Below are 14,333 nucleotides of genomic sequence, written 5' to 3'. Positions count from 1 at the left end.
TAAAGCAAGCAGCAAACAAAAAATTCCCTTCTTGTTGGGAGCGAATTTGAACATTAAAAAAGGTGTGAATTTCTATTCCCCACTTGGGTGACACACACGAGAAAAAAAACCACACCAAAAAAGGCCCCAGATTAGTCACAGTTGACACGCACGGTACTTCCAGCTTGTGAGAGCTGACAGCATTTTCATGCCAAACTTTCACCACCATTTTCCCGAGTTAATTTGTTCCGACCCAAGGGACTGGTGTATCAAAGGATCAGCGGCTAGGTGCAGGTTGTAGCAGAAAGTCCAGCCCCGCGGACGATGATTCAAATCCACCGCTAGCGAATGAAGAGAATTAGCAACCATCTGTCACTGGTCGATGCTGCTAATTATATGGACTAGCCGGTGTACCAATTACCATTTTTGCGACCTGATAGCAACGATCGATGGGACTAGGCGTGCGATGTGATAATTATTATGAGGGGCATTACGTGATGCTATCAGCGATCCCTCAGTACGAATGCGAAGTAATAAAACCTCTGACGGATGCGACAATATTGCAAATGACAAGCGATGGCACATATCTGACTGAAACGCAGCTCAGACAATGATGTTCGCGAAAAAATAGAAACACGGGGACTTTGCCAAGTCAGACTAAGGGGAAATGCTACCGGTAGCTGTCCTATCAATTAATGGCAAACGTCACCCCATCGCAATTAAAACCCAAAATGTCTCCCCAACACGATGCTTTTTCTTTATCATGGCGTCGTTTGGGAACGATCCAATGCCCCTTTACGCAAAACAATGGCCTCGGAACGACCACTGTGAGGTTGTTTGCTGGTTACCCTGCTCAGCTAACGAGAGAGGCTCGTCTTACTTGCACCATTAAATTTGTGCTGACGCCACGTGCGCCAGTGTTGAGAAATATGCTGAACGGGGCCCCGGTCACCGTGCTGATGACGGCGGCAGAGACAAGGACTTTTCTTTCTTCACCTACGGACTAAAAATATATTTTATCGAAAGCATAATTTTGAAACAGTACAGAAGAAGATACCCACGCAGACCCCCAGACCTACAAGCCTCCTTCAGTGCCCGGGGCACGTTCAGTCGGTTGTGACGATCAGCAGCAGCCGAGCACCGTGGTGTGGCAGGGTTATCTTTCCAATTTGAATCCTTCTAATTAGATTATACATATTTTGCGGATATCGCTAACTGAACCGTGTCCTCGTGTCTGGGTGCGATCATACGCCTTTTGACTGTAAGGCTAAGGGGAGATATTTAAAAAAGAATGAGTAAATCACGACGACGACGACGACGACGGAGGCTACTTATTTTTCATCACCGAAGCTGACGGGAACCGGGCAACGTGCCGACCACCGGCGCGTCGGGAAGAAGATCAGGTCGGTTTGAAATATCGCGCCCGTCGTCGTCATCACCAAACCGAGCAGCTTGCCATTTGTTGTGACAAATCATTTTCTACGGAACCGCACTGGGTGTGCGACGATCGCGATCGTGACACGAATGTCGATTGACATTTCACGTACCGGGAAGCCGCTGGCAGAATATGTTGGTGAATATTTATTTATCGGAGCACGAAGCTTCCGCAAGCCGTTAAAAAAGGAGGTTCAATTGAAAAATATTTATGAGCAGAAGATAAATAAATAGGCAAGGCATTGAGTATGATAGAATATGATTAAAAAAAATGGAAAATTGTTATATGGGCCGGGTTTTTGTTTTCATTTAATCATTCTCACATTTCATTTTCACTGGCCATCAAAGTACAAAAATGACCACTGAAATACACAAAAACGAAGCACCTCAAAGGGCGTCCCGAATAGGAGTACACTTTAATTGACCATGAATGCAAACATGTTGGAACGATTTATTTGAAAATTTATCGAACGAATTAGTGAGCCGAAGAGCATTCGGGAGTTCTTTAAATGAGCGCATCTTCTTGAGCAGCCAAAAATGCGCCAATGTCAAGTTCACTCTCGAGGCCCACGTATAGGCGATAGTAAAAGTGTATGCATTGAAAGTGTTGAAAGTGAATCAGAGCTCCCCGAAACCCCATCTACGGAAAAGTTAAGTACCATAACGGTGGTTAATCGCGCCGTGCGCGATGCGAACCACAATTGACGCACGTGGTAACCTACATTCGTCGATAATTTTGATGCAGGAATAAATATCCATTTTGATCCCCGGCACCCACAGGCAGCTGGCGACCTCTGGCAAAGAGAAATCAAACGTGGACTGTGAAAAGTTTACACAAATGTAATGACCATTCCTTCCACGGTCGCTCTCGCCATTGCGGAACACTTTCCTGAAACTGTTTAAAGCGCGAATGAAGGTGAAACGGTTAGACAGCGACACTATTTTCTCTCCATTGCAGCAGAAATAATACGAAACTGGACGAAGACGCTGTGTTCGGTGCGCTACGCGTTATCAGCGAGCGACATTCCAGCACTTCTTGACCACACGGATTGCTACTGATCTGCCGCTACGTCGTAAGATTGCGGCGTTCAAATCTTGCCTGCTTACCCTCGCCAATCTCGCAGCAGCCGGATATGTTCATTTTAGCATCATCAGTGCCCCGCCGAGTGATACTATTTTTATGTGGCCCAACTTATCGTCACATCCACCCATCCGGTGGTGGATGCGTACCGTGGTGGTGGTTTGCGAGCTTCACTAATAAAACCAAGGCAGTCACTTGTGTTGGCTTGGTTTTGTCTGTTGATCTTGACCTTTCTCTGCGAGGCACCCGGGCATTATGATGATTCGATGTGGCACGAAAATAGGAGATCATGCTCACCGATCCGTTGAGCGTTGAGCAACTAAAACAGGCGGGATTAATTTATCTCGGGAAGCTATGCAATAGCTCTTTGCAAGCAGTTTCATGCGGTTACCAAAACCGATGCACCAGAACCCTGCCGGGACGTTAATTGGCCACGGTCGCTACGGGATAGGTCGAGAAAGTACAGCCATTTGGGCTGGCGCATTTGGGTCACTGAAGCCAACGAACCGTGCAGAGTTTTTATTGAAAGGGATTTATAATGATTTTATGCGAACTTAATTTTATATGACAGCTTCACTAGTTACCGACCCATGGAACCTAATTCGTTGAAAAAATATTCCTCTGTCAAATGATTCCCTTCTATCAGTTTGCAGCAAAATGACTAAAAACTGGTCTCTTCTGAACTGGGGACAACCACCACCGGGTCCCCAGTGGCGTTGTAGCAAATGAACGCAATCGCACCTCTCGCACCAGTCTGAATGTAGACCAATTTTCCGGTGATTGGACACTGGACGTTACGGGATCATTACGTTACGGATGCGGCCTGCACGCCGCACGCCGGCCCCATATGTGCTCTGCTTTGCGCCGTTAAACAAGCCCCGATTCCAGTTCGTGAGTGCGTGTGTTTGTGTGCCTAGGACTCGTGACTCCATCTCCTGGGAGGAATTGAAGCAGCACCACCACGTTAGACCCCGTTCTGGGCAGACGGACGGGTGGATAATAAGTGATAAGTGTTTTCTTTTATCTCGCCCAACCGTCCGCACGGTTGACGGACGGGTTGATGCGTTGATTATAGCGCCCGCCGCGCCGGTGCCGTTGGGAAGGAAAGAATGTAGGGTTTCAAATGCGCTTGAGACGGGGTTTCACCGCGACCCACGCTGCATGCAAAAAAAAAAATCAGTCCAAACTCCACCACCCAGTCCGTGGCCGTGTTCGTTTTCACTTCCGTTCCGCTCTCGTTTCGATGCCACCCGTAACGGAATGTAGAAGCTTAACGCGCTCTGCGGCGACCCCGGCCAATCCGCGGCCCGGTATGCTGTGTTATGTACGGTGATTGATCGTGAATGCATGTCGAGACCGCCGTCAGCATGCCGCCCTTGCTTGTGTCTCTGTGATGGCTGTTTGTAGCACAGAAATCGCACCGACCGGGGCGCGCGCGCAAGTGTGTGAACACAGTTTCAACCGAAGCTGGGAAAACGGATCCAAAGTCCAACCTCTGCTGCAGCAGGCGGCAGGGCTAGGACGCCTTTGCTATTGGTTCCGTTCTGAGGGCAATGCACGCCGGATGATATTGTTCCGATGCGATGCAATCCTAAAACAAGTAATAAACTTTAAGCAGCATCGATGAGGTTTCCTCCCATTTTACATCAACCGTCAGTGGTATGCTTGAACAGAACAAACCTATTATTGTGACTTTCCATCAGACTATTACTATGGCAAAGCATAAGAAATGTTCTAACACGAATCGGTTCAAACTCTGGCCCCTTTTCGTTTCAATTGCGTTCGACAGTTCGACTCCAAGGTAAATTCGGCAGTGGCGTAATAAAATTGCTGATCCGTCGAACCATTTTGATACCACAGACCGACGCACGGCCACTTTAAGCCGATTTGTCAGAACGTGCTAAAATTAAGCGTAGACTCATTGGCGTTAGCGGGCGCCAAGGTCTAGTATTCGGCTACGAAGGGAAAATTCGCATGTTTATTTCCGGACTAATGGGCACGAAGACCTTTCCGGTGCAATGGCAATCCGTGCACTTTGCGAAGTTTCGCTCTCAATTAGGGTTGGGGTCTGTAACATTGCTGCTACTACAAAGCCATACATAGGTAGCTATGTATAATAGTGCACTGTCCTCAGAACTGGGTTATATGTTCAACGGAGATGACTTGTACCATTTTTCTCCTATTTTACAGGCCACCTTTCGCCCGCTGACGAACGGCTGACAGCTTCTGGCGGATGATACTGGGTCGTTGCTACGTTACTTGCTTCACTTCCCAGCCGTCACACGAGTAATTATCTCCGCGAGCGTTTGCCGGTCTACATACTTGTTCCGCAATTGTTTGCCATTCATTCCTCTCTCAGCCTCTTTAGCGCCGTCGCATGTTCCTGCTCATGGGCCCATGGAAAGGTTTTGGGATTTAAAACAGAAACATCAATCATTTTGCTCCAATTTTAGAAGAATTTCCTTGTTTGAATCCCACGAAGCACAAGGGTTACTTAGATGAATCCGGTCCCAGACCAGTCCGGTATCATTATCTCAAACGAAGTCAAGAGAAATGCGACAATCAGCACCAGAGTACATGTACTTACCGATTCTAGGGCGAATTCCGGTTCGATTTCAATACGCGTTCTGCGTGACTCGCAGCATTTTTCCGTGGGGCGACGTTGCCCGCTCGGCGGGACTGGCGTTGCTGACCTTCGGCATCACGACCAGGAAACCGGCCCACGCCAAGGCGGTCGGGCGGACTCAATCCGGCAAGCTGTCGATCCGAAAGGTACTCCTGCCTGCTACTCCGGCCGGCAGCTGCTGGAGGAACACGAGGAAATGCGGATGGCGCGATTAGAGTAAATTCGCGTCGCGTTGCTCCCAGCTTCAACACATCCAATTGAGGGCATACGGTTTTTTTGTGCAATTTGCAAACCCTCTCGCTCTCGATTTCTCCTTCCCTCTCGCTTTCTTTTCCGCTCTCTCTCACTCGCTCACTCTCTCGGGCAACATTAGAGGGATTATTTAGATCACAACCGGTCGTCGGTGGTAGACATTGAAATGCAAAAAACTTGGCCTTTTCTGCACCCAAGCAGTACGCTACGCCCCTCTCGGTGGGGTGGCTTAGACGGGGCGGGAACACTGGGGCACACCTTGTACACCCATTTCGAGCTTTTTCAGGCCACTTCCTGCGTCCACCAGGCGGACTCTTTGGTTACGATACGATGGAGACACTTTCGCACCACTTCAATCCTGGCATGCTACGATTCTACGTTGCTACGAAACACACAGTCTCCCCTTTGTGAAGAGATATAAATTCAAGTTGATTACATTCATTACATTCGCTGCTTCATTTGGCACCACGTTATACTCCTGAATAAAATCAGCACTCACTCGCGCCACACTGCCGAGCGGAACCAAGAAAGTCCTATTGCGTGATGAGATCCTTTCGGCCGGGAAAACGAGAATCCCGGCAAGTGAGGTGGAATCGCTGTGGAAACGCTGGGCAAAAAGAAATTTTCACCACCCTCGGTGTCTTCTGTGCGGCTTCCCCAAATGGATCCGATCGGTGCACACATACACGCACACATACACAGGCATTAGAAGGATGAGGCTTCTGCTGCCCACCTTCCGAGTACCGAAAGCGAGGTGTACAACACATGCGCGCACAAAGCCACCGCGTGAAAATTTAATATCGGCCTTCCTGACGCTTTTTCTTCTTTCTATTTCTTTCACCACCCTTTATCAGCCTCTTTCGCTCTTTCTTGTGCCCGTTTTCGCTGGCGAATTTTGCTTTCCGTTTTCCGCTCACACGAGACACAATCGACGACGATGATCGGCGGAGGTGCGATAGAAGAACGGCAATAATCCCGGATGCTGCATCACGTTGCCAACACACATTCGGGCTACCCGGCCCCCCGACCCGGTCCCCTGCTGTGCCAAACACCACGAGTTTTTCACAAAGCACAATCGACGGGGAGACACGTTGATAGCACAAATATGAAGTAAACTTTGCTTGCTACGCTTACCCGAGAGAAAACCAAGCGGCTTGGCCCGAATCGAAATATTCAATTCACAGCGGTCTGCAATTGTACGTGGATAAAACGGTATCGTTAAATCCGCGAGCCGACGCTTTCTCGACGGACTAAACACACGCAGCAACTCACTCTTCCACGGCTCTCTCAAATTTAACCCTTTTCTCTGAATTTCATTTCTGAGGCTGAACCTGACTTTGAACCTCACAATGGTTTGCGTCTCTTTCGCACACAAACAAAAACTGGCCAGACAGAGAGCGCAACAGTGTTTGCTTCTCTTTCGCACTAAGGCAGCTTGCCGAGTAAAAGTTTGTTTTCCTCGCTTTGATCCCGCGAAAGAGAGAGACAGAAACCGAGCACAACTATATTCGTGCTCGTTCGAAGTTGTTGACGTTTTTCATATGACACGCACAAGGTTGCTATACACAGTGTGATTGCCGAGAGGATTTGGTTTGTTTCAAATGAAACGTTAAATCTCAGCAAACGAATGGAGACTCTGTTCAATTTAAAAATATTCGTTCTTATCTTCTCCAAAATAAAGTACAAATCTTTTCATTTCTTTATTTCAATTATAATAATTCCGGAATAAAGGAAAATCAACATTCCGCTAATGGTATAGCTTCTTAAGGAAAGAACATGATTGTACGAAATGATTGTTGCAGAACTTTCTCGCTTTCTCCTCACGATGTAGTGCCTAAATCTAATTACGTAACGGAAGCAAATGTAACGTCTTATGATTGCGCTAGAATCTAGTTTCTAGAAATCAAGTTTCTTTTACTCCGTTGGAATTTTTGAAATTCAACTTTTCGCATAATGTTCTTATTCTTTTACAATGAATGCTTAGACTGAAATAGATAGACAGTGGACTGGAAAAATGATCGACGATGCAAATGTCTTCCCAAAAGGGCTCACTATTTAGTTCGAAGAATGTCGTACACGATTGGAATAGGAAATCGATAGAGAGAAATATACGTTATCGGGTAGAGTGCATTATGAGCGACGATTAAATATGAGAACACTTACGCAAAAAGGGGATTAATTCAATTGATTGTATGCATGCATTCGCAGCACAACAGAACACGACACTGGAATGTCTTGCAGTATATGCTGCTTGCATTTTGTAAATACTTTAGGTCTGTAGAGGCTAATCTAAGGTTTCGTTTTCTCGTTTATATATACGATCGCGGACATAAATACTACAGGCATTAGGCAACGGAAAAACAATACCTCCCCGTCTCAACAAGAAACGGAGAGAAAAGCGATCTAAAAAGCTACCAAAAAGTGAATCACTGGACCGGACAATCCCGTTCCTTTGGAAACCTCCAGCGAATGTTATGGAAAAAGACACGTTATTCTTAGTCGCTGGAGCTATTGCTGATGTTTTTTATGATAAAATTTGCCGGAATAGCGATTCTCACTTGTGGTATTCCTCTTCATTCTTCGTTTACTTTTCTTCTCTATAATGAAACCACGTTTCGCCGCTTTTACGGTATACGAACAATGTCTCTAACTTTAAACGTTTCCATCTGCATGACTCGAGGAGATCACGAATGGAATTCATCAAACCGCTCGACATATCTATTAATGGTTTTTCTTCCTTCAACTGGTCGCCCTCTCATTCGAATCATCTGCTCTGTTTAGATATAAAAATATATATCTTTCCGACGCGCTTCCGTTTCTTACGCAGAGTTATACTATCACACTGGAATGTGTTAACGGATGAAGATCTGTAGTTATGTGCGTTGTCCAAAACGTTGTGCTTCGATTCTTGTGCAAATTTAGCTCGATTGCTTCATGCACTCTCTGTAAAATAAATCGTTTATCCATAAATGCGGCGTCGGTCGATCTCAAAACTCAGACAAAATATTGTTCATTTCGACGGATAACCTATACCGATATGTGTTTCTTTGCTACTTTGCGTTTCGTGTTTGTGATTCACGGTTTCTGTGATGCAATGTGATGCATTTTGAGCATTTGATCGGTGATGGTTTAGAAGTTTCGTATGGAGTGTCGCTTGTTGCTTATTGTTATCATTGTCAGACTTATTATTGGCTGTTCATTTGTTTTCTTTTCCGATATCTTGGTTCGATTTGCGCGCTCGTCCTTCCCTTGCTTCAAGAGGTCAATCGGTCTTGTTGTTGTGTCGTTGCTTATGTTTCTACGCATCTCTACTAACATGTATGGTCCAGGAGTATCTATATAGGGCAGTAAGCTTGCGCTCGTGTCCGTGCAGCGACGTGATAAGTAAATCGATGGCACGTGCGTTGTGCCGTGGGCCAAATCAAAGACAGACCGGGAAAGGAAGCGTTACGAAATATGTTAAGCACGAAAAAAGCATTTGTGAGTTTGGACGGAATGATGCCTAAGTAACAAACTATACCGCGTGCTGGCTGTAACACACAATTTGTGTTTGTGCCCAAACAGAAAACGAACGTTTTCAGCAAAAGATACTAACTATATCAAACAGCATTAGCGCCACGAAACTTAACGTAAATGGTGAAAATAGGTGCCAAATAAAGAACTGCGGTGCATGCTCCTTTTAAGGGTACGCTGAACGTGTGCACGGTGGCCGGGATCTAGTAATTAGCAACCGTCTTAGACGGGAGGAGCAAATTTAAACGTAAGCTGCTCGTACAGCGGATGCTGCCTTGGAAGGCCACCCTCAGGTGCAGTGCTCGATATAGATCTCCTGGGCCGTATCCTAGAACCGGTCCTTTGACGCGGCACTATACTCCATCTCGGTAAGATTTTGAATCTCCTGCAGCTCCTGGAACTTTTCGTGATCGCGAATGTGGGCATAGTTTGCGGCCAAACACATCAGATAGTGCACGAAGCTGAGTATGATCAGCAGGCAGGAGACGGTCGCCAGGATGAACATGATCTCGCACTTCTCCACTCCGTCCTTGCAGAACGCTTTCACCTTGCCCGGATCGCAAATCTTCATATCTTCCTGCTTCACTCCGTCCGGGAACATGAAGTCTGCGGGGGACCAACACGAATTGTTAGCAGAGAACATTTTGTGAAAGCAAACCGAGCGGTCAACGTATGAAACTTACAGAACTGCGTCAGATCGATGCAATCACGGTGTGTCTGAACGTTGTTGTTGGCGCACATGTTCCAGAACACCGTAAACACGAACGTTACGATGGAGAGAAAGCACAAGATCAGTATCCAAACGATGTTCAGTACGTAGGAGATGCCCATGAAGACGGCACAGGAGATACGGCCCCCGACTCGAGAGCCCCACGCCCGGTAAACCTTGTGGCGGGTGGCACCGGTCGCCAGGAAGCCAACGAACAGTATCATCAGCCCAAGGGCAGCCATCGACGCTCCGATAACGACGAAGATCATCTGTACCGCCTCGATCCAGGGCAGCCGAAGGTGGAAGACCTGATCGAGCATTACGATGGCCAGCGAGGTGCCGCGGAACATCGTGCCGCAGAACACGCCGACACCGATAAGGCACATTACCGTCGCAATTAGCGTCGCGTACGGTATCCGTGTAATGCATGATTTACAGCAACCACCTGAGGGAAGAGTGACAAAAGAGAAGGTATTAATACTGGCGAAATGGATGCAGAGTTTAAACCACGCAAAAGACAAAGACCCCGATACTAGACAGGACAGAAAACGGTGTAGCGGTGATGATAAAAAAAACGAGAAGTGTCGTAAAACATGTATTTTAAAAATATTCATTAAAGTAAATGTGAAATTCACTTGCGGATGAAGTGGGGCGCATCTGATGAAAGAAAATAATTCTTTTATTTGCGACACATAGCATAAGTGGGGTAATTTTTCTGGATCGATGCAGAGGCGTTGCAATTCGACAAACCAAAGAATGAGTATGTTAATTATGCACCAGTCTTATAAAGAGTCCGCTTTGACCCACGTGAACCGAGCCATATCGTCCGATCGTATTAGCTTTCAGGGATGAAATGTTATGCTGCGTTCAGTTCAAAATATGTGAACTCGACGTGATCGGTGAATTAGCATATTAATAACAGATGTTCGGGGATATTTGTTACGCCACGCTGACACGATTGGTATGCAACACGGAGAAGCGAGTTGTAGAATGAGGATCATGGATCAGTCAAAAGTTGAAAACATATCATAAATTAAGTGATTTTGTGCACTGCGTTCGGTGTCCATAGTCAGCACCGGAATGGAATAGAAAGCTTCAGAATGGGAAGAAATTCCTACACGTGCTCGGTGAATAAGCAGCATGGAATGTGCGTTAGATAAATGGACCCATTATGCGGCGGTCGTCGGAAACGATGCGTAACAGATGCAGCATCAGCAAACGACTGTTTCGGTGAAAGTTGATGACCGAGGGTTTAGGCAGAAGTGGATCAACAAAGAATAAGGGAACTGGGGTTTTAGGAAAGTTTGAATTAATAGAAAGTTATTTACAGAAGCGTATATGTTAGTGTGAAAATGCGATGCTTCTTTTCCAACATTACGATCAATTCGATGCATGAGGGTCCAATTAACGCACGGTCAGCGAGTGCTTCCAAGAACACAGTTTGCGATTACGAACGATAATTGCCCAAAGCGGAATGTATGATTGGAACGTGAATCATTGATGGAAAGGGCTGTGCGCTGTGTGCTCCTGGTGGTCACAGATGCAACCGGAACGTCACGATTTACAGACACAAACATGGACACACAAATATTACGATGGATCCGGAAAGTGTCACGGGCACTGTTGGTACCTTTGCGTGGTGGTTTTCCGTGTAATGTGGTGTCCGAGTATCGATCCACCGATAAGTTGGACCGATAAGCGATGCTTCTTCGTTGCAACCCGTTCTGTTGCTGCTGCTGCTGTTGTGGGAGCGTGTTGTAGGCTCGCGTGAGGGCACCGTCTTCGTCAAAGTTAGTTTCGAGCAAAAAATCATCCCGTATTTGGCCGGGCGGTGTCCGATTGCGCGAGGCCATGGTATCGGTAGATTGCGTGTTCACTGTCGGCACCAAAAACACGGTCGATCGCCAACTTTCGTCGTCACCCCTGCTTCCTGTGGTCACGCCACGTCTTCCGGCCCTCGATGTAACGGCACGGAAATCCGGTGACGCAGGAGGTTTATCGTGTTTCTGTTTGCTCGTTATTTGACGAATTAATGCACACCTGGTAACCGCTATCGGAACGGTACTAAAAGTGAACGGATCATTTCATACTCTCGCTTCACCGTTGGGTTTCGCCACTATATCGACCGGTTTCGGTGTGGAAGGTCATTAGCAGGAGGTCTGTGTTGACGTCGAGCGGTCGTAATAAGGGGCTTCGCCGAAAAGGGAGACTAATGAGTTTTCACTTTTGTCGGGGAGCAATATTAGTTTGCAAATTTAAAACTTTAATCACAAATGCTCGCTTCACTCTGACAACGGATCAATACCGTTAGTACGTACAGGTTTTGGAACAACGCTCCGCACGCGGATGAAGGAAGTTTCTGAACTAACAACGGCCACCTGTGGTTACGTACTTCAGCTGAAGCGATTCGGCCCTCACACCCACTTCGCTGCAGTAGGCGCAAACACAACCAACACCAGCGCCGTCATATTGTGTCGACACACAATGAATGAATGGCCAACAAGTGGGGCCAATGTTGCTTGTTGTGTGTTCGATCCGCCCAACACCACTGGCTTTGGCCGACGACAACAAATCTGTTTCGTACGCAAACAATACTAGAGTTGCCAGCGAATTTGAGTCCCCATAATAAATTCAACAAGCATTCGACCGAACGAACAGTTTAAGGCCATAAGCTGTGGTCCGAACGGAACTGAACCCCACCTTAAAAAACTCGCACGTACACACGGTCCAGTGGTGTTGGTGTGTGTGTGCGGGGTGGCACTTTCGGGTGGGTTATCTTTTGCTTATCTTGCGATAAATTCGCTTATCTGCACAATTTAACCCGTCCGCAGAACCGCAACCTGTCGACGGGTACACTTGAGGCTGAAATGTGTAAACAATAAACACGTCACCGTGTCGCGTTATACGCACCCATTTTGAGTCCGCTTCGGAATGCGGAGGAACCAGTCGCTGTTGACGAGATGCGAGGAAGCACTTTGAATGCTCCAGACTGGGAACACGCCTTTCACTGCCAAGTAAAATTGCCCAATCGAATCTATTGTCCAGCGCTGAAATAGCAGCGTACGCGGGAGTGAAACAACTGAACGGGTGGATTTACGAATAGTTTCAGTAACAAAACCACTCTTTGTTAACGAGTATTGCCGAACTTAAACAAAGTGCACGTAAACAAAACCTCGATACGCCATCTTTCGTTCACTTTCGCTGCGTTTTGAGGTTTGGGCGTCTAAAAATGTTTAGATCTATTCGAATCTTGGATTGTATCTCAATCTTGGCTTGGCGACCCATCCCGCTCACATACACCTTTTGCACGGCTTTTTGACGTTTGACGTTTACCGTTTATTTTGAAAGCGTTGTTTTGTTAATTGCGTCCAACGTTCGATAATATTGTTAATAATCGATAATATTGTTCATTATTCGATAATATATTGTTTTCGGTGCAATGCAAACGCAAGAGTTCGATACACTTGCGAAGGAAATAATTGGCCAACAGGATCACATCAACCGGTACCTCGGTAAAGCGGCCAGAGTTTGCACGAAACTTCGCAGCCCCACCGAAGACGACGATCTTCCCGGTACACTCCTGGCGTTGGCGAAAGAGGAACAGAACTGGCCGCAGCAATTTCCATCCTCTGATTCAGTGGATCGCCCGCGGGAAGAAGATATAGACAATTTTTTCTCTGCAATACGAGCACGCCCAACAACGGTTCGATCTCAACGGCAGGGTTCACTGAAAAAAAGTGCCGCGTCGCTGCACCAGAGCCGCGTCCTGACCGAACACAATCCGGCGGTGGTCGCCAATACTTCCACCAGCTCTAGTTGTTCGAATGTTTCCACCGTCGGTAGCAAATCAATGTCCGCTAAGCATAGCTCTCCGGTTGACCTCGAAGCACTGGTTGTTCGGTTCCGACAAGCGATATCTACCTTGGAGCAGATCGACAATGCACCGTTCGAGGAGATCGACCTAACGGAAGTGCACCATTTCTATCGGCAGGAGTGGTCCACCGTGGTGAAATCATTCGAACAAGTTGATAATTTGCTGATACAGTTCCAGCAACAGGTGGAAGCTGAACGTCGTCGTGATCGCAGCTACCAACCGATCATCAAAAAGGAACTGATCGAAAGCATGGAACGAGTGCAATCGGTAAGGCACGGCAGCCATATCATCAGAATATCTTCACCACGTTCAATGCTGTCCTTTCAGACACTCCACGACGTGTGTTACGTTAAGAGCGTGGAGAACCTGCCCGATTTGAAGACCACTGTGAGCGAGGAGGCGTTCGCCCTGTCCGAGTGTCTTGATGTGATCGACGAAACGATAAGGCAAAAGCACTTGTAGGCGGTAGCGGTAAAGTGCAATGAAACGATCGGATCACCCGGCGGACGATCGGCGCTATCGTCTTCATAAAAGCGCCAGATCCAGGTCAGTCGATGTTGCAAATAATAATCTATTTCATGTTACGCACATCACCAAAAGCCAAGTAACGAAGAAAGAAGAGAACATTTGACGATTAGGCTCGTGAGGCAAGAATCTCGTTTCCGTTGTAGCAGAAGAATAGAAGCAACACAACAACCAGTATTTTGCAGGCATCGTCGCACGGTCGGTAGTGTCGTCGAGTTATTTATTCTTATTTACATGTAGTTGCAAGTGTTTTACAGACAACTTTTCCAAACAAAAAAGTATAAAACCCACGGATCTCGGATAAAAACGCCCCCGACCAGTGAAACGCTTGAAGCTACAT

At 46.9% G+C, this 14,333-nt stretch overlaps 2 protein-coding genes across 3 annotated transcripts; one reads left to right on the top strand and one right to left on the bottom strand.

Annotated features, from left to right (window-relative positions):
- Window positions 1–7,279: 7,279 nt before the first annotated feature.
- On the bottom strand, window positions 7,280–12,625 carry LOC131215625 (neuronal membrane glycoprotein M6-a). Of its 2 annotated transcripts, none has more exons than XM_058210127.1 (3): window positions 12,505–12,625; window positions 9,569–10,039; window positions 7,280–9,491 (listed from the first exon to the last, which is right to left on the bottom strand). In XM_058210127.1, the coding sequence occupies exons 1-3, from the start codon at window positions 12,506–12,508 to the stop codon at window positions 9,214–9,216; spliced, it is 753 nt and encodes a 250-aa protein (XP_058066110.1). In that variant the 5' UTR covers window positions 12,509–12,625; the 3' UTR covers window positions 7,280–9,213. The 2 variants fall into 2 exon arrangements, with proteins under 2 accessions (XP_058066110.1, XP_058066036.1); XM_058210053.1 differs by lacking the exon at window positions 12,505–12,625 and adding an exon at window positions 11,225–11,933.
- A 348-nt stretch (window positions 12,626–12,973) lies between these two features.
- On the top strand, window positions 12,974–14,242 carry LOC131216756 (uncharacterized). Its single transcript, XM_058211329.1, has 2 exons — window positions 12,974–13,735; window positions 13,796–14,242. Exons 1-2 carry the CDS (start codon window positions 13,034–13,036, stop codon window positions 13,928–13,930), a joined length of 837 nt encoding a protein of 278 aa, XP_058067312.1. The 5' UTR covers window positions 12,974–13,033; the 3' UTR covers window positions 13,931–14,242.
- Window positions 14,243–14,333: the final 91 nt, after the last annotated feature.

Source organism: Anopheles bellator, chromosome 1 (genome assembly GCF_943735745.2).
Source record: "Anopheles bellator chromosome 1, idAnoBellAS_SP24_06.2, whole genome shotgun sequence".
Lineage (NCBI taxonomy): Eukaryota > Metazoa > Arthropoda > Insecta > Diptera > Culicidae > Anopheles > Anopheles bellator.
The sequence above is the reverse complement of the archived record's forward strand: the minus strand, read 5'-3'. Positions and strand labels throughout refer to the sequence as shown.